At 38.5% G+C, this 23,894-nt stretch overlaps 1 protein-coding gene across 4 annotated transcripts in view; it reads right to left on the bottom strand.

Annotated features, from left to right (window-relative positions):
- ccser2a (coiled-coil serine-rich protein 2a) overlaps positions 1–23,894 on the bottom strand; it is a 59,289-nt gene that overhangs the window by 12,493 nt on the left and 22,902 nt on the right. For all 4 annotated transcript variants that reach the window (XM_084736015.1, XM_084736016.1, XM_084736013.1 and 1 more), the window contains exons 4-9: positions 15,086–15,179; positions 11,234–11,342; positions 10,918–11,098; positions 7,800–7,865; positions 7,533–7,652; positions 2,441–2,587 (exon numbers count right to left, since the gene is read on the bottom strand). In XM_084736015.1, the coding sequence (XP_084592141.1) occupies positions 2,441–2,587; positions 7,533–7,652; positions 7,800–7,865; positions 10,918–11,098; positions 11,234–11,342; positions 15,086–15,179 (717 nt within the window). The remainder of the gene's footprint in view (positions 1–2,440; positions 2,588–7,532; positions 7,653–7,799; positions 7,866–10,917; positions 11,099–11,233; positions 11,343–15,085; positions 15,180–23,894) is intronic.

Here is a 23,894-nt window from a genome sequence, read left to right as displayed (position 1 = left end):
CTACAAGTGACATTTAAGTAGTTTCTAATGTCACACTACATGTGCATCTTTCCGCAACAAGTGAGTCTAATATTCATCTGCATCTTGTACATTGACGGACATATACTCATGCCAAATTGTGAGACTTTCTTCTCCCTGAGCATGCTTTTGGACTCAAAATTGGATTGCAAGCAGATTAAAATGGGAAGCTGCAGGAGCTGGTGCCCAAAGCAGTTGGTTAGGACACATTGCCAAAACCTTCCTACAGACTGTGAAGTTAGGAGATGAGTACATCCCTCATCCCTAGTCTCCACAAACAGAGGAATTGATTAAAGCAGCCTACAGAGCAATAGCCCGAAATGTTTCTGTTCTTGACAAAAAATGATACAGCTCGCTTGAGGAGAATATATCAACTGCTTGAAGATGCTGCATAAATACTAAACTGTGCCCTGAAAAGTCCTTAAATAGCCATGTCCAAGGGTAATAGGTCACAAGCTTACTCTTCTGTTATACTCTTAATCTGACTTTAAAGCACTGTAAGATTTCCCTGAAGTCCGTGTTCAAGTTGTTGGCAGGACTCAGCCAGGGATTCAACTCTGGACCTCCCAGTATCAGGGTGTAAATTTTACACTTTGGGCTACTGATAAGGCAACTAGATATCAGCATTAGCGCTATAAAAAGATTACAGCTGCTGGCCTTTGACATTAAAATTATTCTTGGCTGATCCTTTCAGCTTAGCACTAAAAAATACTATCAGAGGGCAACAGCTACTCCAGAGCTCTGATGCAGCAGCACTTAAAATGTCAGAGGAGACGGAAATCAACAGAAAAGGGCATTTCAGAGAGCAAGAGGGGAAAAACAGAAAAAAAGTTGACACCAGATTATGAATTTGTGTGCTAGTATATATGTGTGTATTGGAGAAGTACTGAAAGTGAAAACAAAGAGTCAGATTCGCTGAATGTGCGGGTAGCAAAAAAAAACAATATTTGTGTAAAAAATGTCAAACTTGAGAGACAGACTCAAAAAAAAAAAAATCAAATGATAATGTGAAAAAACACAAAAGGTAGAAGTGAAGCATTGTATGAGGAAGACTGTGAACCCGAGCTCGCTGAAGGTGCTAAACCTGTCAGTGCAACATCAAGAGCTTTGATACCATCTAAAAGTGAGAAAAACAGAGAAAGAAACATCCCTTTCTCTCTGTTATTTGTTTACTCTGTGCTCTCTTTTATTGTTACATTGTCAAAAACCTGCAACAATAAAATCACAGCTTACCTTTTAGAGCAAATGCAAGCTCTGAGAAGTAAAAAAAATGTCACTAACATAATGTGTTTGTGCCCACAACCGTGCAAAACACAGGGCAGGAAATAGTCTCCACTCCGGTGATGACACAGTAATGTAGATTAAAGGAAGAGAAAAGGGAGGCAGACAAAGAAGTATCAAAAAACAGGAGCAAATACAAAAGAGAGAAAAGTGCAAATCAATTTCACTGTCTTTTGTGCATGAATGCGTTATTATACACCAGGTACTGGTCACAGGTCACAGGTAGATGTTCCCACCATGGAGATGATTCCCATCGAGCACAACACAGTTAGTCCTGCTTTGTTTGTTGCCATAGCAACTGTTAAACCATATGCTCTTGTGGTAAGAAGGGACCTACTGTGCCTACTGTTCAGGAGCATGTTTGTGTTGTCCATTATTTTTTCCTCTATGGCACATTTGTACTACATTAAAATATACTTTTGACCATTTATTCCTTTCACTATGCTCGTGTCTACTTCCTTGTGTGTGCATGAGTGTCACCTTTTAGCTGAGAGGGGGTCAATTAGGGGAGTGTTTACCAGGCACCCTGCCTGTGGCACTCCTGCTACTGAATCAATACTTGGCTGCCACACAGCATGCTATTATGGCATGATACTGAATACACTGAACACGAATCTATCCATCTTCCACCTTTCTCCCTCTGTGTCTCTCTCTGTCTACTTCCTTCCTCCCACCCTCCTAGGGTACGTCTTCTCTGTCACTCAAACATTAACACCAGCCCCTGTTCAGTGTGAGATGTAGGTATTAAGAGTGTGAGACAGAGTGACAAGCCCACTGACAACCTAATAAACTGAATTCCATAGAGAGGATGTGGTATAGTCATCTAACAATTCAGACAAGGTTGGCCAGAGAGTGTTTCTCTTCAGGTAAACTGGAAAGTGGCTCGCTGAATAAAGTGGAATGACTCAGGAACATACTGCACGTGATGTGTGTATTCAACTCTGAATAATAACCTGAGATGTGCTCTGTTGCACCAAGAAAGATATAGATGTAATAATATCTTGATAATTCTTGAAATAAGCTGAAACAAACATTTTATGTTTCAGTTTCAGATTACGGAAACCCTGTTTTGCAACACAAAGGTTGAAAGACAGCCCTCCTCAGGAGTGCTGTTAAGGGTGCTTTGAATGTTTGGACTCACAGCATGGCTCGGTGGTCTCCAGTATGTCTGGGTGGCCTTGTCATAGTGATGCTGCAACCGTCTGTCCATCTGTCGGTCGCCCTGTCGTAATGAAGATGGAGCCCTCTGGTGGTGGCACTGACACCTGAACTGCCGGCCTTGAGCGGGCTGAGGAGGCAACGATACATGAATCAATGAAAGAAAGCTTATAATACTCAACAACAACTCAATGTTGTCGCTCTGTGGAGCAGTCAAATCAAATCAAAAACACATCAACACCCTCAGAGCACCAAAGAATTTGAGTTTAAGGTAATTTGTGTAAGGTAGAGGCTGAATGAGAACACTAATGAAAACATAGTTATGAATATTATATTCCATTATTGCCATTTTCTGCCAATAAATCTCTGTAATCTAATCATCTAATACACTAGACTGTTAAATTATAAATGGCCAAAAATTCAAAAACTACTACCAAGTGGGATGTGTGAAAATATTTTTTGGGGTTCACTATCTTGCATTTGGCATCATCAGTTGCGTAAGTGACAATCTAACCAGTAAACATAGCAGGAAAACCATCCACAGGGTTGTCACACAAAATACACATTTAAAATATCATATCAATATGAATGAACAAACAAAAATTCTTTTGACAACAAAATGCAATATCCTCTAGATGTGTCTGGTTTTAAATTCATAAATAAAACTGAATGCAATTCAAAACTCGACGAATTTTTCTAGGCAGAAGCAATGAATCATCATCCTGTACTTCTTCAGACTGAATATGTAATAAGACTGGGAGTCAGCAGACTATCACGCAGTTTTGATTAGCACTGACAGGCATGATGGCCAAATCAGGGAAAATCAAGCCCAGGTTGTAAATAGCTAGAATTACCCACATGATAATTTAAAGATTCAGCAGTAAATTAGACTCACTGACATTTACTTTCAGCAAATGTTCATCCATTATCACCTCCTCTTTCATCTATTCAACCTTTACTGACAAACCACTTTGACTGACAAGCTGATGTCATGAGTAATGACGTGATTTATTATACATTTTTACTATAACTATTAACTGAATCGAATAATTGGAATAGAAGGTCAGAATAACTTATGGTGTGCACTTTTGAAAGAATTTAGCTGAATCTCTTATACTTGAATAAATAGCAGAGCAACTTGTACTTGGCTGCAAACACTATGGCAGAATTCGATAGAAATTGCTCATTCTTGCCAGTCTTGGTGAAAAACTTCAATGCAGCTCAAACAAGAGAAGTGCATAATCATGAGCAGACTGTCTCAGCAGCGGTGGAAGCAGCATCCAGAAATGCATTCTGTCAAGTAAGACTGAAAAATCAGTTTTCTTTCTTTGATAGCTCCACTTTTCTCTCTCCCATTATTTCATTTTCTCTCCCATTCCCTCCTTTCAGCCCTCCATACACACACGCACACACACACACACACACACACACACACACACACACACACACACAAACACACTCACACTCTATACTGCAGTAGAGTTTCTCCCTGCCCCACACAGCTCCTCCATTGTTTTCTCATTACTCCATTATGTTCAATTCAGTCAAGTGTCCCCCCCTTCTGTCTCTCAGCAGTTTCTCTGTAACACTTCACCTCCCTCTGTTTACCTGGCTCTCTACCAACTGCGATATCATCTCTTTACCAATTTCAAGGGCAAACAGCAGGTCCAGTTGCCTTTGACTTCCTAAAATCTGGAAATCATATAAACCAGAGGACTGGAAATCTTCATAGACTCTGAACCAGAGTTGTTCTAACTGTGATCTCCTCAACCAAACATTGAGGGTTCGCCCCCTCAGTATGGTTTTATGCCCCTGAAAAAACCCTCAAAACCTCCAGCCACAGTGGCCTTGATGCCCCATCTGCACTGCCCTAACTGATTCCACAATTTGCCTCTTTCCTGTCAGCATGACATTGTCTTTTCTTGAAACTCTGACTGGGCAACATCAAGTGAAAGGATGCACTCTGGACAAGTGCAAGAAAGGGACAGAAGTGTCAAAAAAAGACAAAAAAAACAGCAAGAGCTGCGTCTGTCTCTTCTTCACTGCACTGCTGGATGTGCTGTTGTTTTCTATGAAAGCCTATTACCACCAATGTGATAAAAAAAAAAAAAACACCCTCTAAGTGATTAGAATGAGAAACTTTCTCAAAACAATGAGTCAGTGTCTCAAAATAATGGAAAACTAAAAAACAAACATTTTTACTGTCATTAGTATTCAAAGTATTCATTATTTTAAGATACTAAGTCCTTAGTTTGAGATACTAGCTCATAAATTCCATCCTTGTGTCCCTACACTTATTAACATTAACAAATCAGGACAGAGTTGAATAAAAATAAAATTATCCTTAATCCCTAAATTAAACTCATTACATCGTTTCCATGAACTGAAAATCATTGTTTTATTTAATGGCCTTGCTGCCCTGGCATTTGGCCTTTGTGCCCTCAACAAATTGACAACACCAAAAGCCAAACAGCCTCACCACCAAAATGATGAAATGATAAAATAAAATTCCAGACCTGGTCAGCACATTGAACTCATCTGAACCATGTGGGGTTTTGCCTGTCTGTCTGTTTGTTTGTTTGTTTGTTTGTTTGTTTGTTTTGGGGGGTTGGTCCATCATTGTTTAGTCCTGTACTGCAGTGACACCAGAGGCTATGAGAATGCAAACCCTCTGCAGCATTTCTCTAACCTAACTTTGGCTGCCCCCCTAGTGCTTCAACAGAGAGTCAGCAGTGTAAACATCTCTGTTTCCCTCTTATCCTCTCTACTTGCCCCAACATCTTCACTCTTTTGGTCTCTACTCTCATTAATGTCAAGGTCAGATCTGAAAATACGCTCAAGCTTTTTTACTCTCTGTGCTTGTTGAGGCTGAGAATGCAACAATATTGTGCTGGGCTGAAGAACCTGCTGTGGGTGGGTGCTAATTCTAATTGGAGAGACTGCATGCGTGAGGGAGACTGGTGGACAAGCCTCCCTTTGACATTTTGGTATTTCTCGATAGGGCAGGGATTTGAATAATGTCAGCCAAGCATACGGTTGTTTGGCTAACAAGGGAGCCTGGTCAAGACACTAATGAATGTTAGAGTGTGGATGGAGCCAGCTAAAAGCAAACAGAATGGAGGTTATTGGTAGGCAGTTGTAGTGTGAGTACACACACGAGAGTGCATGTAGGAGTCCAGCAACATACTGAACAGAAAATTAACTCCCACCTATGATGAAGGGCACAACAGTATGTCTTCACTGACCACAGGTTTCACTTGCCTTCATTTATCACTTGTTTTTATGAATCCTTGTATTTTCATTATGCTACAAAGCACAGTGTGATTACTTTTATAGAAAATATTTTCTTCTCTTTGTTCACTTTATTTCTGTCATGCTTTCTCTTTGTAAGATCTGATAAATATGGAATTGGTGTAAACAAAAGATAATGGAAGGTAGTGTTGGTGCAGAAACATGATTAACTATCTCAGATATGTGAAGAGGTGAACTACCAAAAGAGAAGCTACATGCTTGCAGCACATAAAAGCTACATAAAAGCAATAAGCAAACATGAGAACTGAGGTCATTATAGCCCTGTTTGCAAGCATTCAAGGAACACATGCTTAGATCCTGCAATACTTAGGTCAAGATGAGCCTGTATTGATATTCAACAGGTTACATTCATTATGAACCTTGATCATTTGTCAGTGGCAAGCTCCACCACAGCTATGCCAATTTTGAGGCTAATATAGAATGTATATTAGCTGTTGTTATAGTTGTTATCTCAAAATGAATAATGTATTTGTAACCTTTGCAGCTTATCATAGAGAAGGTGATGCTATTTTTCCCAACACTAGAGCTCAATGATAACAGCCCTTCAGAATCACAAATACACATCTTCCTGTCTTATCCACATTCGTAACATATGTTTGCATTTACAGTTCCAGTGTGTAAGATTTATGGGCATTTATTGGCAGAATATGACAGAAATGGAATATCAAAGTCTTAAGTATGTTTTCGGTAGTGTATTATCACCTGAAAAATAAGAATCATTGTGTTTTCATTACCTTAAAATGAGAAATCTATGTCTACAGAGAAAGCAGGTCCACTATCATGGAGTCTGCAGTGTTACATCTCCATGTTTCTACATTAACCAAACACTGGCTCCTGTTATGGCCTTTTGCGTTTTGTGCAAGTTTCACAGCCACTGTAGGTTTTCCTTCACCCTTGGAAGGGGCAGGGAGAGATGAGGTGTTTTTAACCTGCAAAAATCTGCTCACCACTAGATGCCACTAAAATCTTAGAAATTGATCCTTAAATGTATGAAGTGTTATCATTCTGTTTCTGCATATTATAATTTCATCATAAATTCTGTCTAATCTCTACAACAGTAATAGCACATCTCTCCATACTGAATGAGGGATCCCTCCTCTTTCAGTCTTCCTGAGATTTCTCCTTTTTTCCCCTGCTTTTTTCTTTTCCTCATCCAAGTCAAGCATCTAAGGATAGAGCGTCATTTTTGTTCTTGGAGATAAATTTATGATTTGTGCGAGCTGCCAGTCCTCTCAGCAATGATCTTGTCTGTGCCTAATTTGACTAATGATTCATCATTACAATACTATCCTACTTATACATTTAAAGCATCAAACAACAGACATCAGCAGCAGAAATAACTCACATGGTGTACCTCAATAAGAAAAGATCAACAGTCGAGTGTAATTTCTGTCGGCGTCAAAGTCAGACAAAAGACCTGCAACCGGTATTGATAGCTCCCAGCAAATTTAATTGAACACGGTTTCGATCTAACCGCAATCTTCACCAGGCGCTGTCAGACCTACCTGACAATCGTCAAATTTGCTGGGAGCTATCACTACAGTCTGCAGATCTTTTTGTGTGATTTGTTTTTGTGGAGGTTGTTTGGATGTGCATGTCCTGCACTCTTGTTTAATGACTCTCAAACAGACTAAAATAAAAGGCAGGGGGATGATGTATTCCTTAAATTGAATGGTTACACCGTAACTATATTTTCAAACATTTAATATACAGACCTTTTTTCAGACTTTTCACTTGTATCTGTCCTATTCAGACCAACTCACCATTTGTTCCCGCTGCTGTTGCTGTAACTGTTGACACTGCAATGTGAGATGAGCAATGGTCTTGTCTCGACTCCTCAGCTCCTCTCTGAGGACCTGCACTTCTTTAATCAGCTCCTCCAACTGATAACACACACAAACACACACAGTAGCCTGTAGTTTGTAGCCGACTGCCTCAGTTGGAAAATGGAGAAAAATAAAAAATATCTACTATATATATACAGTATATCCAATCAATCACAGTTGTAGACCTAAGGTAAAGTTTCTTACCTGTGATGCAGTGGTGCTGTCTTCAATCTCCTCAGGAACATCTGTTGGCGAGTCTGTATCCTCAAGCTGGAAACAAACAAGCACACACAGACACACAATCACATGAATGAGCACAGGCACACACACACGCACACACAAACACATACACATGCACACACATATACAGAGTACACAGTGAGCTGGATCAATGAGAATTGCCTTAGGCATGCCTCAAGAGCAAAATTTCACTACGGTGGAATAAGTTTACTCTTTAGCACATATATACTCCGCCGACCCTGAACTGTCAGCCCGCGATGTTAGATACCTCAGGCAGAGTTGCTGAGTATGTTTTTTTGAACATTCAATACATTCATTTCTTAGGGTATAAAAAATCCCTCACTTTACAGACTGCTTAAATAAGTGCAGTACTGGTGTGTTTCTTCCAAAAGCAGGTCCAGATTTTATCATGTGTATACAGAATATTCAGTGCAACACTCCAATAACATTTTTTCCCCAATTACTGTTTGATTACTGTAAGCGTGTGTTGAAATTATGTCACAAAAAGGTACTGAATTTTCAATTATCTGAAATGGAAAAAAGAGATTTAATCCTTAGATTTCATTGTTCCCCCTCGATATGTCATACACTGACGCATACATGAAATGCTTGTCTTGAGCCCTGTGGCCATAGAACAGTGACAGTGGATGCTCCATTCCCTATAATTTCTTCACCATCATCACCCTCATTGTTTTGTTATTTGCATATACATCTTAAAGCAAGCGTGAAACAGCAAAACAGAGCAGATACTTTAAAGTACGGTACAAGCAGGGACTTAGGAGAGAAACTTCAAACCACAGAGATTCAATTCAGAGCTGCAAAAGAACTGAGAGATGAATGCACAGAGACTTTTAGAAATGACTACCTCTGTCTGCTCTCCTGCATAGACATGAGATGAGTCTCACTCTAGTTTCACTGTGGGGTCGACATATCTATCTTTGGTTTTAGTTTCAGAGTGACTATATTAGTAAAATTGCTCTTGTTGGGCAGCTCTCATTGCACTTAAAGCAATGTAACATCAACACAAGTATTATAACCTGTCTCTCTTCTGCTCTGCTCCATGTGTGTTCATGTGGAGGACGTACATGGAGCAGAGGAGAGAAAGGGGGGAGAGAAATGCAACCAACTGACAGCAAAAGGTAGAAAAGGGCCTCTAACTGAGCTGAAATGAAACAAATAAATTATTTTGTGTCTTTCTGGGGAGGTGAGAGGTCCAAGACAGTGGTAGGGGAAAGACTGCATTTATAAGCTGTAACAAGCTAAAGATTGGATCTCTTACTAATTATGAAATTCGTGCTTTGTCACGCTGATGACAATCAGCAATAAATCAACTTGTTATTGATAAATATTCAATAAACTACTTGAAATCCACTTCAATACTACATTTCACCTGCTCCTCATTCAGATCAGGTAGATTAATTCAGTTAGAAGCGGCATGTGTAAACAGAGCTGCACTGGATGTCTGACTGTTAGCACAATGAAACAAAGATCAATTAGGATTCAGCAAGGCTGGAGGCTCATTTTATTGTTGCTGCCTTGAGCTCAACGTCATATGAAAAAAAACAACAATTAAGAACTCAGTTACTAATGGGCCAACAGAAATATTTTCTCTCTTGAGGCTATATAGCCAAAGCGTTTGACTAATTGCAGTGAGCACAATGAACAAATCTGAAGGAGGCATTTGATTTAAATGCAAACTCAAATATCCCTTTTTTATTCTGTAAGGTTAATTGAGTCAAGGCATTCCAGGGTAATTTCATCTTACAGAGCGTGCGGTGTGAAGTGTTTGTGCCTCTGTGCATTTCGGCAATTTCCTAGATGGGATTGTGTGTTTTTGTAGGAGTGTGGGTTTTGTGTGTTCATCTCATATGTAAGCGCACATTTCTATAGCTGACATCTTTTATTTCTCTCTTCTTCTCCCGTCATCCTCTCTTCTTTGCATTAAATGGATTTCTCAAACTGAGAAAATGACAGAGAAAGATCTATTAAGGGATCAGTTTCACAAAAGCACAGATATGCAGTACATGCAAGTGCAAATGCACAACACAAATCTCATACTGTGCATTTAAAGAGAAGGCGGGCCAGACTATCTAATAACTTAAAAAAATGCTGTGAGACGGGTATGGTACATTAAATTCACTATTCCTCTCCCTATAAAAATCTGTCTTAACATCTTCCTGTGTTTATAGGCAGGATCTACATACAGTGCAGCTGATCTGTGAAATGACAGGATTCATTAAACCCATGTAATTAAACATTTAAAAAACTTTTTAATACTTAAAGTGAAACCACATTAACAATTTAAATGAACTTTGTTCAGGTTTGTCAGAAAATACTTTTCATGTTGCTCATGCTGAGCACCTGAGGACAGTGATGCAGTGTACTCCTGGCAAGCTTATAAAGATTAATCAAACTAACCCTCTGGCAAACTAATATAAAGCTGTATTTAATAGACAAAACAGCAGCTGAAATCAAACCCAGAATCCTGACAGCTCACAGTATGTGGCCTCATTATGAGACCTAAATAAAAGCCTGGGACTAGTGACACGATCTGCATATTATTTGTTTCTGATGTGTTCAAAGGGTGATGCAGCAGCTTTACAACAATGACATATAACAACATATAACGGTCACAGAGTTTTCTGTCACCAGACAATGCATTCTGAATATATGTATGTGTTATGTTATGTATCTACGTAACATGTACGTAGAGATGCAACAATTAGACAGTTAATCGATTAGTCGATAAAAAGAAAATTGGTTGGGAACTATTTTCACAATTAATTAATAGTTTGTTATTTGTTCAAACAAAACTGTCAAACATTTGCTGGTTAAAGATTCCTAAATGTAAAGATGTTCTACTTTCTTTGTCATTTATGACAGTAAATGAAGAGAGAAGAGAAAAGAGATTTTGGAATGTTGGTTGGACAAAAGCAGTAATCTGAAGATGCCACTTTGGGCTCTGGGAAATTATGATGACCATTTTCCATAATATCATAGACCAAGTGATTAACATATTAATATGGAAGATTCATGCAAGCGCATGTGTTCATTCACATCTTTCTGCAAACATGGATCAAACCTGAAGTAGTGTTTTGAGCCTGAGCAGCTGATTCTTGAGCGAGCTGCAGTCCTGACTCATGTGTTCGAGGGTGAGTTCATCAAGCATCGCCATGTAGCCACGCTGTCTGCCTTCAGAGGGAACAGGCCGTGAAGTGATCCTTGAAGCCTTGAGACCATCATAGTGCTGGAAGACATGGGGCCTGAGACAAAGACAAATTAACCAGAGAGAGAAACAGTCAGAAAAATAGAATGATGACATTGTGTTTTTACTTTTTACAATTCTACTTTTGACTTCTTTTCTGCAAAGTGTTTTTTAACTTTCAAGTCTAAACCACCTGCTATCATTATGGAAGTGATCTGGTCCGCTCCAGCGGTGGTGTTTACGGCGCTGCCCCTGCCGGCCAGCCCTCTCCGAGCGCTCAATGTGGGACATCCTGTCAGCGTCTATACAAACAGAATTTAGAGCACAGTGAGCCAGAGAAAGTGCATGTCTGACACAGAGAGGATGCAACTGAAAGATAAAAGAGCATATACATGGTGCTATCTGACCTGAAATTTTAATCTGTGCTTGTGATATACTGTAGTTGCAATATGGATCCAAAGAATAAAAGTTCAAAAAAGTACTTCTATTTCTTCTCTTATTTGTTGAAGTGAAACTAGTATAGGACTGAAGATGAGCTGTATTTTGCAAAGGTTAGAATTTGTTTTTCTCTATTCTTCTCTGTCTGTTTGTATCTTCTACCACTCTAAGGTACACACACACAGAAAATGCAAGACTATGAGTCAGTTTTTCATATCTTGTAGTAATGAATACTCCTGTGTATATTTCAAATACTTTATTCTAGAATATCTGCATATAAATCATGATCTGATCCATCTCATTCTCTATTTCTCTCAACTGCCTCCCCCGTCAAATGCAAACACACCCTCACACACACACACAGCGACAGGCCATTTCATTTTCAACGAGGTAAAAGGACACAGTATTTGGCAACACTCAATAGCATATAGCTGTGAAATGAACCATGACCACAACAAAATTGACAACTAACAGAGCGCGACCCCCAGGAAATCAAAAGGACCCTTGACTTTTTATATGCCAGATAGTCTTTGCTCTGAGAGAAAGGGGTGAAAGAGAGAAAGGAAAAGAGAGATAACAAAATATTGGGAGATTGAAAGAGCCAAGCCAAGGAATGCAGCAGTGGCGATTAAATACTTTACCCTGTGTGTCACCACATAGCACAGTAGCAGACAGCCTGTTTCATTTTGAGCTTTAGCACTCAAAAGTTGTCAACTTTCCCCTTTCAGCTTAGAAGAAGTCCTCTAAAAAGTAATACAACAAGAATATATTCCAACTTGGAAAAATAATCCATAAAGACAGAGGAACTCAGATGGAGAGTGGAGCGAAATGACTCCTTGTCCAGTCAGCTGGTGAGCAGTTAAAGGGCCAGAGAGAGAAAGTCACCCCGAGCTCCCACCCTGCCTGCTTCTGTCTTTGTTGACAGTCTTGTTTTTCTGGGAACTCCCTAGGAACTGGAGCTGGGAAGAGATGACTGTGGTGGTGGTGGTGGGAGAGCAGCTGTGGGGACTGGTTTGTGTCCAAGCTAGGAAGTTACCAGCTGAGGCAGAAAAGCAAGAGCCTCTGAAACCCTGTCACGGGACCTGATGTTACACGAGGCCCCTTCTCCCCTTCCCTTTCTCTTTTTTTCTCTTCTTCTCCCCTTCCTCTCTTCCTGTTCTGTGGCAGTCAGGGTGTCTTTGGGAGGGAAGGAAACACCCTTCCCTATCCCACGTCTCAAAGCCTGCCCTGTGGGCTGGGTTTAACTGGACACTCAAGCCTGTCTTGCTTTCACCCTGCCTCTCGTGACACTAGCTCTCACTATGACATAGAGCGCTATAAATATGGCCGCTTCCTGAAAAGGAGTAGGAAGGGACACCACTCCAATTCACATTCCTCCGGAGTGAACATTCCTCTCCCTGTCTCTCTGTCTCCTGTCTCTCAAAAACAAGAGGATCACTATTTACATATTAAAGAATGAGATCACGGGTGTAAAGCTGCCTCAGTAGTGCCTCAGTAACTGAAAGTTTTTTAGGCACACCTAGCTAAAACTGATGCAGTATAATACAACAGTCCTGCAATTAATTTTACATTTATGAAGATTGAAATATTCAGTTTTTGTTGAAGTTGTTTTAAAGAGGTGCTTGTGAGGGTACACTCTAAAAAAAAAAGTTGAAAACCTTCAAGGCAACTGTCTTCACTAAATTTTTGAGTTTTGAATCAAAATAAAACTCTTAAATCATTGAGTTTTAGAAGAAAAAAATGTGTCAAAAATTGTAAATTCATTAAAGCGAAAATAAATAATGGTAAATAATTTAATATTTTAAATTGCAACCTTGTAACGCATCTATGGTGGTGTGTTAGTGTCCATGGCATGGTTGTCACATCTGTGAAGGCCCTATAGATGCCCTGTTGACATGCAGGTTTTGAAGCAACATGTACTTCCATTGAGACAATGCCATTTTCAGGGATGCCCCTGCTTATTTCAGCAAGATGTGTGTGTTGCAACAGCATGGCTTTACAGTAAAAGAGGGTGGATACTAGACTGGCATTCCTGCAGTCCAGACTACCATTGAAAATTTGTGAGAAATTATGAAGCGCAAAATACAACCTTGACACTGGACTGTTGAGCAACTAAAGAGTTTCACTTTCAAAACTTCAACAATTTAACTGTAGTAAACATATCCCCATACCAACCTTTGTTGAACATGTTGCAGGCATTAGAATGAGTGTATATTTATATAAAAAAAGAAAATTAATCAGCACAACATTAAATATCTTGTCTTTGTACTGTTGTCAAGTCATTGCATAATGTTCTTGTTTGCATTTTACACAGCGTCCCAGCTTTTTGGAATAGAGGTTGTTATAGATCAGCAAAATTTGTTTTAGCTTATTTCAAATCGTAAGAGATTGAGTTTGATTTAAAAATTAAGTGAAGCCAGTTGCCTTGAACTGATTATTCTTGTGATTAATATTTTTTTTTACAATGTATGATTTACTGTAGGGTTGTTGCATTAGCCTGCTTAACAAGGTATACCTCATACCACTGGCACCTATGTGTATATGTGTTCTGTTTATTGCATTTTGTGGTGCTTGTTTGCACATACCAGGCCTGTCAGTGTCAAAGCCCTTCCACAGTAAACTAGTGCATCAAACACATTAGCCATGAAAGGTACTTTGACAGGGTGGGTTCCATGACTGACAAGGGAAAATTCACTTCCTAGAATTCATTATATTTCATGACAGCTGAGGTCAATATTCCTCAACCTGTCTTTCCTTCCCCCCTCCTCCTCTCATATATGTGACACGCACTATCTGATGCATTCATAATAACATTGTCAAGAATGTTATTATGTGGTAATAATGTGACCTGATTACCTTTAACACTACAAAGAAATCATTTTACTGATTGGTGACTGATTAGATTTGCAAAGTGAAAATGGGTTACAAAGAAAACTCCTAAAACTTCAATAGATATGATCTCAAGATAAGAGCTGGTGATGTAATGTGGAATAGTTAGCCATTAAACTAATCATGCAACCTCATCATACTGTTGTTGTCATGGCAATCAAATGTCAACTCTACTCTTACTAAGTCTGTATATGCATGCATTGTGCCTGTGTTCGCACCATATGTGTGTGTGTTTGTGCATCTGTTCATATAAACAGAGCAAGACGGCTGGCTGAATACTTCTCCAAGCCGGCTGTCTTGCTGTCATTCAAGGCCAGTTGTGTAGTTGTGGTGGAGTTGTAATGTAATAACTCTTCAACAACCAAATATTAAAAGAGTAACAGCACATAATAGACAACAAGGTGTCCATTAAAAGATTTTAATGGATGTTGCAGAGGCAAATATTCACCCAAGGCAAGGCAGGATTCAATTTATTCCAGCCATTATATGCCATAAAAGGATATTGCTGGAAATAGAATGCTTAGACCTTGGTAATGCATTAATTTACAATTATGATCAGAACAGCTTTGCTGGAGGTGTCCGCTTATACGAAAATAATGGGCAACCTCCAGCCAATGAAACTGAAGCATTTGTCATGGCCATAGAATAACCTCACAAAAATCCTGTGCAGGGTAACTGCAATTACATTACAGTGTTATGTGTGTGTGTGTGTGCTGACCGTGCAAGCCGTCCTCTGGGAGGTCCACATCCAGCATGAGGTCATCATCGTCCAGCTCTCCAGTTCCCGGAGGCTCCAGGTTGTTCAGGATATCCTGAGAAGCAGGAAAATCACAGGTAACTCTCACTTCATCGCAAAGCATTAGATAACATTATAGGCACATTATGGGGGCATTAGAGTCATTATGTCATTTTGCCTCTGGGCAAAAGTGTTTTTGTAAGACCAACTACTGTGTGAGAAATATCTAGACATCAGGAGCCACATGCATGCAACTCCTCATAGATTCAGAAACAAAACAAAAACACATAATGCACAAAAACACAATTACACCAATGCAATCTTTGCCTAAAGCCTATTTATGTGGAACATAATTTTGAAATTATGCATATGTTCAGAAACCTGATTACACCTCCTCCAATTAGGCAAAAAGGGATGTTCACATAGCCCTGTTACACCTTGTTTTGACATAAATCCTTCTGTCCTTGGTCTGGCATCAACAATGCACCAAAGCAGCTTTTGTTGCCATGAAGCAGTACATATTATGGAGATATATAAACCTTAAAATTTATCACACAAGATTTACTTCATTCTATGATATACAGCAGTGATATATAGCACTGGTTTTCAAACTGGGGTCTCAGGACCAACAGGGGTCCTTTAGTGGGTTGTAGGGGGTTCCAAGCAAAAGGAGGAACAGAATACTTGAACTTCTTTGGAAGCTGGCACAACAAAGGAAGAAATACGTTGACCGTTTTGATTGATTCTAATTTATAGTGATCCTAGTTTGATCGTTGATTGACCAAGAAGACTCAATTATTATCAAACCCAAACATAAAATTTTAAAACAAAATGTCCAAAATGTCAAAAGTTTCTGATAGCAATTCACAGCATGAATTTTTCTTTGGCGTTCCATAAGTCCACTTCTATGTACATGACCTGCTATCTTGTCCTAAAGACCCTGACAGTATTATCATGGAGTGTGATCTTAATTACATTAGGACATGTGATATTAATTTTCTGTTGTGCATTCATTAATATTTATTTTCACTGCACGTAATTAAGTAATTTTGTCATTAACAACAACAATTTATCAATGTTTTTTTCGATCATGCTTCTATCATGCTTTCTCACATAATTCTCTCACCCCCACAGCTACATTATTCATACATTATTCCTTACATCAAGACAGAGATAACAGAACAGGCTTCTGGAAAAAATATCACTCAATTATGAATAATAATACAGAGGAGTTTGAAAACCCAACAAAAACACTTCTCATAACAACCTCCGAATATGCAGTTAGTCTGACTGCTGCACTGCTGTCTACCGAATAATTCAAAGCATACCCAAAAGCAAAGGAATGAATCAATAGTTCAAAGCTTTATTTTTCAAGGCAATTTTGTGCTTCACGAAACTAAATTGACAGGGCTTTGACTACAAGACACAAGCATAAAATTACTCATTATAGAAAATCTCATGTGTTGCACGATAACTGACTGGTACTCAGTGTTTCAGGCTTAATGAAGAGGGAATAATGAAGGAAATAGAATAAACAAAACTGACTTCTGCAGTCCTCTAAAAGCTGTCAACCAAGACGTGGGTGGAATCTTTGTTGTTTGAAGAGTCCTTGTACACATCAACCTGTCTCATCTGTTTTATCATTATCCCTCACTCCCCCTGCCTCAGATTTCTATCTCTCTTTTCTCTTCCACCCGGTTGCTCTCTTCTCTCTAACATTATACCCCTCCACCTTCTGATTTTAATATAAGAGGTCAGACAAATATTTGATAAGCAATACATCACACTATATCTTTTAGAACATTTATTTAACCAGAGTAGTCTGACTGGGAGAAATGCTCTGGTTTTCAGGAACAGCATGCTCTACACTCACACAGTTCTGGTGAAATGTTAACAATATAATGGCATTAAAACTGCAATACTGTGATATATTTTTGAGGTGGAAGTACATTCTTGCTTGGCTCCAGACAGTCTGGAACTTTTCAGCTGTCTGACAGTTTACCTGTGTATGTGTTAGAAAGACTCGCACCCTCTATATAGTGTACAACCAAAGCAGCAGCTGTGAGTCCTCCATTAGTGTCTACACTGTATTCATTCAGAGAACTGATGTGCACTATGAGGTGTTTGACAAAACTCACAGTTCAGTACAGAATCACACACTTTGGTGTGTAGGTTAAAAAAAACTCTAAAACAACTAGCTAAGGGGTTCACTTAGGAGTGCTGCACAAGGCATTACACACCAGCACATGGACATTACAGTTACCAACGTCACACTTCACTCGCGTCATTCTTCAGTGTTACTAGACATGATTATTGCCAGTTATTACCTAGTTTAGCTAACATACAAAATTAGCCTGTGTTAGCTAGCTTCTCCAAAATGGACTGCAAAGAGAAAAGAAAAGAAAAAAAAGATGAGATGGTTGATCTCTTGAATACAGAAAGCACAAAAATCCAAACTAAATTCAATCCAGTAATGGCAAATACACACAAGCGCACAAAACAAAAAGTGGTGAGTTTCAATACAACTAATGTTAATATAAGACAAAGTTGCTAGTGATAATGTCTCTAACAAGTTTCACATCACTCACAGTGTCCACTGTGTTTACTCTGTACTGAATGGTCTTGTCTTCTCCTTCTCTTCAATCACCCTAAATTCAGCCATTGTCTGACAGATTATTTCTGTTTTAAGGGGCTGTTATTGGTTTCTTAGAATTTTTGGAGGAAAATGGTCAGACTACATGGTTTTCCCTTAAATCATCCTAAGGAAATCATTAGGGTGACCATATTTTTAATCAAGTGCAACCATGAAGTCAAAGCAGAAAAAAATCCACTGCTTCTCAGGTTGAACAACACCATGGAACCACCAATGGAAGAAGGCCTTACCAGAAACACTTGGGTATTCAATGGCGATGTAAGAGGAAAGACATATTTATCTGTTTATTTACCCATATTTTGCAGCATACCGACAGCTGTTATGTGACATTCTTCCTGTTCATGTCCAAAGCAATTTATATTTTTCCCGACATACTTTATACACATCAGGAGTAAATTGTGGTTCAGTGTCTTGCTCAAAGATGCTCAACATGTGGACAGGAGGAGCCAAGGATTAAACCACCAACCACAATTAATGACCTACCTGCTGCACCACCTGAACTACAGCTACCTTGTATCCATACATTACTGTACTGCACCCCATGGCATCTCAATCAACAAAATTAGCAACAAATCAATTAATGATACATAATTTTTTGGTCTTTTCTTCATTCCAGCAGCACTCACAACTTACACTGTCTCTGTCCCCATCTTTCATTGACTGTCTCTGTTACAGTATGTAGCTCCAGAGGAAATTACATTTCACACTGGCAGCACACAACCGCTTAGAGCACTGAAAAGTCAGGATAATCTCTCAGTAGAAGAGTGACTGAGTGAGTTTGTTTGTTTGTGTGTGTGTGTGTGTGTGTGTGTGTGTGTGTGTGTGTGTGTGTGTGTGTGTGTGTGTGTGTGTGTAGGTTAGTAGTGGACTGGATAAAGGGCAGGTCCACTATGGTCTGCAAGTCCAAAATGGTCATTTATGAAAGTACACCATACTCTACAAATGACCTGGACACAACAATGGCAGCAGGATAATTACTAATATTACCTAACAGCAAATGTTCAGCTGGACAACATTCGGTGATACTTTGCTCGGCTAATGTGTTGTGAATGACCCTGTACCAAAACCATTCAACTACAGACCTACTGTATTATATCAACACTGAGTTGAGTATGAGAGTTTTTGAAAATTCATTCTATCATGAAGAGTGTCAAAACTATTTTGTTTAATAATGATTCCCAAGGATTTCATGAGCTCTGGACCCTCAGATCCACCTGTGAAGTCAATAGCTGTTATGAACTATTATTAAAATGCATCTGAATAGCAGCTTTGAGCCAATTAAATTGTAGCCGTTATACTTGTTCTCACTAAAGGAATAATGATTTGACTTTTTTCAGTACATGAATTTGACACATAATATGCACATTTTCGATCTATCTTAAATACCCAGAGGTGCTACATCAATCCAAGCCCTGAGTCACGACCTGCATTCAGAATCATTGTTCATACTCTCTGCTCCAACAGTAACATCAGCTGAATCTTACAACAAACATCACTGGATCAAACAACGATTAAAACCTTCATAATCACTGGGAAGGTTTAAAAACTTATCTTTTCTTACTCCAACAGCTTATCCTCAAATGACCAGAGGATCTGTACAACAGACTTGCAAAGCAACATAAAAGCTCATTACAGAAATCTTAATTCTACTCATTGCTTTCTTCGACGGAATCTTTTCAAAATCTCCGGTAGAAATTGGGTTTTCATGGCTTGAATGTAAATTCGTGGCACACAATCAGCTGAAAAGGCAAAGTAGACAGCTCATTTTCGGTTCAATCACCTCACCTAAAAAAAAAAACTCACTCAAACTTTAGAGTTAGGTAAGACTGTAAAATCAATAAGTGCCAGGGAGAAGTTTTTAGAGTGACTGTAGTTGTTCTTCTCATTCATCTCTGTCTTTATCTTCTCTTTTGTCTCACATGAAGTAAGCCACTATTTTCAGCCCAGTACCTTTCTATTATTTTCAAATGAAATCTCTGTTGAGCTACTCGATCAGCGAGGAAGGCTAGATAACAACATAAAACATATCTTTTTCCGGGATCATTCGTTTTTTTGAAGGTCAAATCCTTTCCAAAATAATGTCCTAAGACACACTGAACTATTATGCGAAAATTAATGTAGTGACCTTATAAAGAAATGGTCAGGGTTTGGGTATGAAGTGTTTTGCTACTGTTGCTGTGTGTGTTTGAGTGTATGGACTATGTATCTCTTGTGTGACATTAGCACCCCAACTTAACAGTATAATCCTTTATACACTATATCTTGGGACTCGCCGGTGGTTTGATGGAGGATATGTCCTCTAACTAATCATTTACGGATGTCATTGTCATCCATTTACCCAACTCATTTGGAACTTTTGAACTAGGAACATTTTTCAACAAAAAGTCCATTTTCATTCTCTGTCTCACTGGATGTAACCATTGTAAGATGTGTGAAATGTAGGATAATCATAATCTAGTACACCCACTGCAAAAGCCTTATTGGTCTTATTGGCTTTTACAGGGATAATTAGGCATCCACTGTGAGCTCTGACTGTTTGAGAAATGCATGAGTTGTGGGAGTCCAAACATCCAAAGAATGACACCAAATTATGGGCGCATAAAGAAAAATACCAGAAAATCATAATTATATAAGAAAAGAATTATCTTTTTATATTGCTTTTTTTTGTTCTCTTTCCTTTCAACTTCAGCTCAAGTAGGCATTCTGTGATTATAGAGTGGGAGGGCTTAAAGGGAAAGTACGCTACAGTACAGATAGGAAGGAAAAGAGTATACAGTAAACGGTCAGCAAAAACTGATCTCAAATATTGAAACAAATACAGACCAGTTTCAAATAAAGACTAGAGGAAAATATGGAGGAAAGAAACACATCACTTTTAGCTTACTCCTGTATAATTGCTCACACATTATATTGTGTACAACAGAATTAATTTGGTTCAACAAACTATCGTTCTATATTTGCCACTCCGTTGCTTTAAGTGCCTCTTAATAACAGGAAAATTGCGATTTATTCTAATTTTTTCTGTCTCAATGTCACAGTAAGTTACAGATCACGGAGCTCAGCACTTGCAGATGTTTCACAGTAAAATAATTACAGGAATAAGATGGTATTAATGTATGACCCCTGGACTGCCAGGCAGCTTTTACTGTGAAACTCAAAGGGAAAAGTGTTGTGTTTAGTTAAGTTGAGTTACAAAAATATAATGAAGTATACTTACAAAGCAGAGGAAATTAGAAATAAGAGCTAGTCTCTAATTATAACTGGTTCCAAATAATAATAACTCTTCTCTTGAGGAAAGTCCCATTCGTAAAATTTATAGTAGTAATAACGGGTTATAATTTCACTACTTCTGCATTCGTTCACACTCCAGTTCACAGAGTGACCCCATGATACTAACTGCTGCTGGTACTAATATTTTAGATTTTATTATTGTAATATTTAAATTTTGATTACTTCCTCCTCCACATTTTATTGCCACAAATGGCAATATCCTTTCTATTAACAGTTTATTTCTGCTGTGCTATGCACAGGCAAACATTCGGAGAAAGGAAACATAAGCAGTGTGAAGGAGGCATTCTGAGTTAAATTGTTTAATGAGTGATGGCAGCTGCAGAACAGAACAAAATAGAGTTAGAGAACCCTCAAATCAGTGGTGTGTTTTTCCCAGCTTCATCTTTTTCCCATTTCGTTTGGTGCTCAAGACATATTGTTGACCAAAAAAAACAAACAATATGCCGTCTGTGCCATATACACCACCTGTTCTACAGCCACGTGTGCTGACATAAAGAACACTTTACTCATAAAAAAAAAACCTTAAGAGATAAAAGCAGACACACAATGCCAAACAAGCACAAAAGTACAAGGTTTTATAAGATGACCACAGTTTGAAAATGATGTGTTGTTACTGTTAGTAACAATGTAAGTAGATTTTGTTGTTTGAATTGCTTTGTAAAAAATATATAGCATAAATTAAGCACTCTGCAGAATTTTAATATCATGACTTGTCTTTTGAGGGAGTGAGGTAGATATCTTTATGCTTTATACATTTTATTTATCTTGTTTGATTTTTTCTTGTGGTTTTTCTCATATGTAATATACAAAAACACTACAGAAAATAAATAACAAACTGTACAGAGAGCAACTATATATGATAATGATATAAATCCTACAGTTGCACTAAAAACTCAAAGCTCTATAGATTTGAAGCACCAGTATGCAACAGTAACAGGGATATATTGGCAAAAATGGAATATAATACAGACTATGTTTATATTAGTGTATAATCACCGAAAAATATGAATCGGTGTGTTTTTGTTGCCCTAGAATAAATCATATATTTCTTTAGAGGGAACTGTGGACACCGCTATGTTGCATTGCCATGTTTCTACAGTAGCCCGGAACAGACAACCAAACACTGGCTCTTAACACAAACTCTTGCATTCTGAACGCTTCTGAACAGAGATGCAAAACGATGTGCGATCAACAACGTCACCAGTAGATGCCAGTAAATCCTATACACTGGTCCTTTAATGCATTTTTGTGCAAGTATCAACACAACATTTTGATCAATTCTGATAAAAATTCTAAAACACAATAAATAGATCTTCCTCTCTCCTGCCAAACTTTGTTTTTCATTTCATCTGTATACATTTGCTTGGTTACTGAAGTAAACAGTCTCTCTAGAGAGGCGAGCTGGCTTTCCTTTCACACAAGCCTTCACAAAATGGACAGAGCTGGTACCACTGCAGATCATCAAAAGAAAAAGACAGACTACACACGAAAGATGAAATACTGAATTACATCAGCACAATTTAAAATATCATAAGGACCATGAAATGCAAATGAGAATACTGCAAGTTGAATTGGACATGAAGGGCAGGAAGATTAAACAAATGAAATCTAAAAGTGCTTCAAATGTCAGTACTGGGTGCCGTGAACATTACATCAAATCCTGTTTCTATAACATTAATAGGCTGTGAATGAAATATTATATATTGAAATACTAATGTTTGCTTAGAATTGTAATTTACTGTGCAGTCCATATGTATTTGGACAATGGCACATTATTTTTGTAAATACAGTCAGTTTGATATGACACTCATAAATCAAGTTATAATATTCTATATATATTTGTTTTCCTCTGACAAATTTGAGCAACAATAGTTGATTTATTGTATGTAACAATTGATGGTAACATTTGCTCTAACCTGATTATACTTAATCAATCCAATCTTGCCACTAAAAGTGGTTTTGCTTTATCCTGCCAATCACCTACTATGCTATTGTCTTCATCGTTCACAGCAGAGTCAAAATTTACAGTATGTGAGAGCCTGGTGAGAGATAAAGTGGTTAAAAAAGGCAGCACAGTAATGAACCATAGTAAAATAACAGGACACGACTGTGGTTGGAAACTTCAGGGAGTCACGATCAATGATGATGGAAGTAAAGGCTGTAATTTTGGGAATGACTCAGACCCCAGTTTTCACAAGTAAAAACTTGTATCTTCAGTGTGTGTGAGAGAGTAATGGTCTTAATTGAAAGCACTGGATGCACCAAAAGGGGTACACACAAAACATTGTTTACCTTAAAGGGCTGCTGCTGTCAATTCAAAATCGGGACAAACAAAAGCAGGTGAGCTATAAGCCTCATTAATGCAACAGCATAGTCGGTTCACTGGCAGCATGTTCCATAAATGGCTCAGCACTCTGCAGACAAAAGGCTTAAGCACCTCACTCATTTAAACACTAATGAATTGACCTGTCTCAACCTGGCTCCACAAAAGCCTAAAATTAGAGGCAAAATAAATAAATCAGGGATAAGAGGCAGTGGTAACTCTGCAGCAAAGGGAGAAACCAAAGGATTACAGAACCACCAGGAGTTTGGCTAGAAAACAGAAAGAGAAAAGAGGGGCGGGTGGAAAGAAGGCAAATGGAAAGCGGAACAAAACACTGTTAAAGAAAATGGCGAGAACAGCCAGCTTTCCAAGAAGGGATAAGAACTGACATTATTATAGGAGGCAAAAGGTAAACATTCAGGCGTTTTCCATGCAAGGTTTCAAGCTGTGAGGAGGGACACTGGGCTGCAATTTCTTCTAATTAGAGAAACTCAGACACATGGTTCATGAAATCAACATAACAG

This window comes from Lutjanus erythropterus, chromosome 14 (genome assembly GCF_056507025.1).
Source record: "Lutjanus erythropterus isolate fLutEry1 chromosome 14, fLutEry1.hap2, whole genome shotgun sequence".
In the NCBI taxonomy this organism is placed as follows: domain Eukaryota; kingdom Metazoa; phylum Chordata; class Actinopteri; order Lutjaniformes; family Lutjanidae; genus Lutjanus; species Lutjanus erythropterus.
The sequence above is the reverse complement of the archived record's forward strand: the minus strand, read 5'-3'. Positions and strand labels throughout refer to the sequence as shown.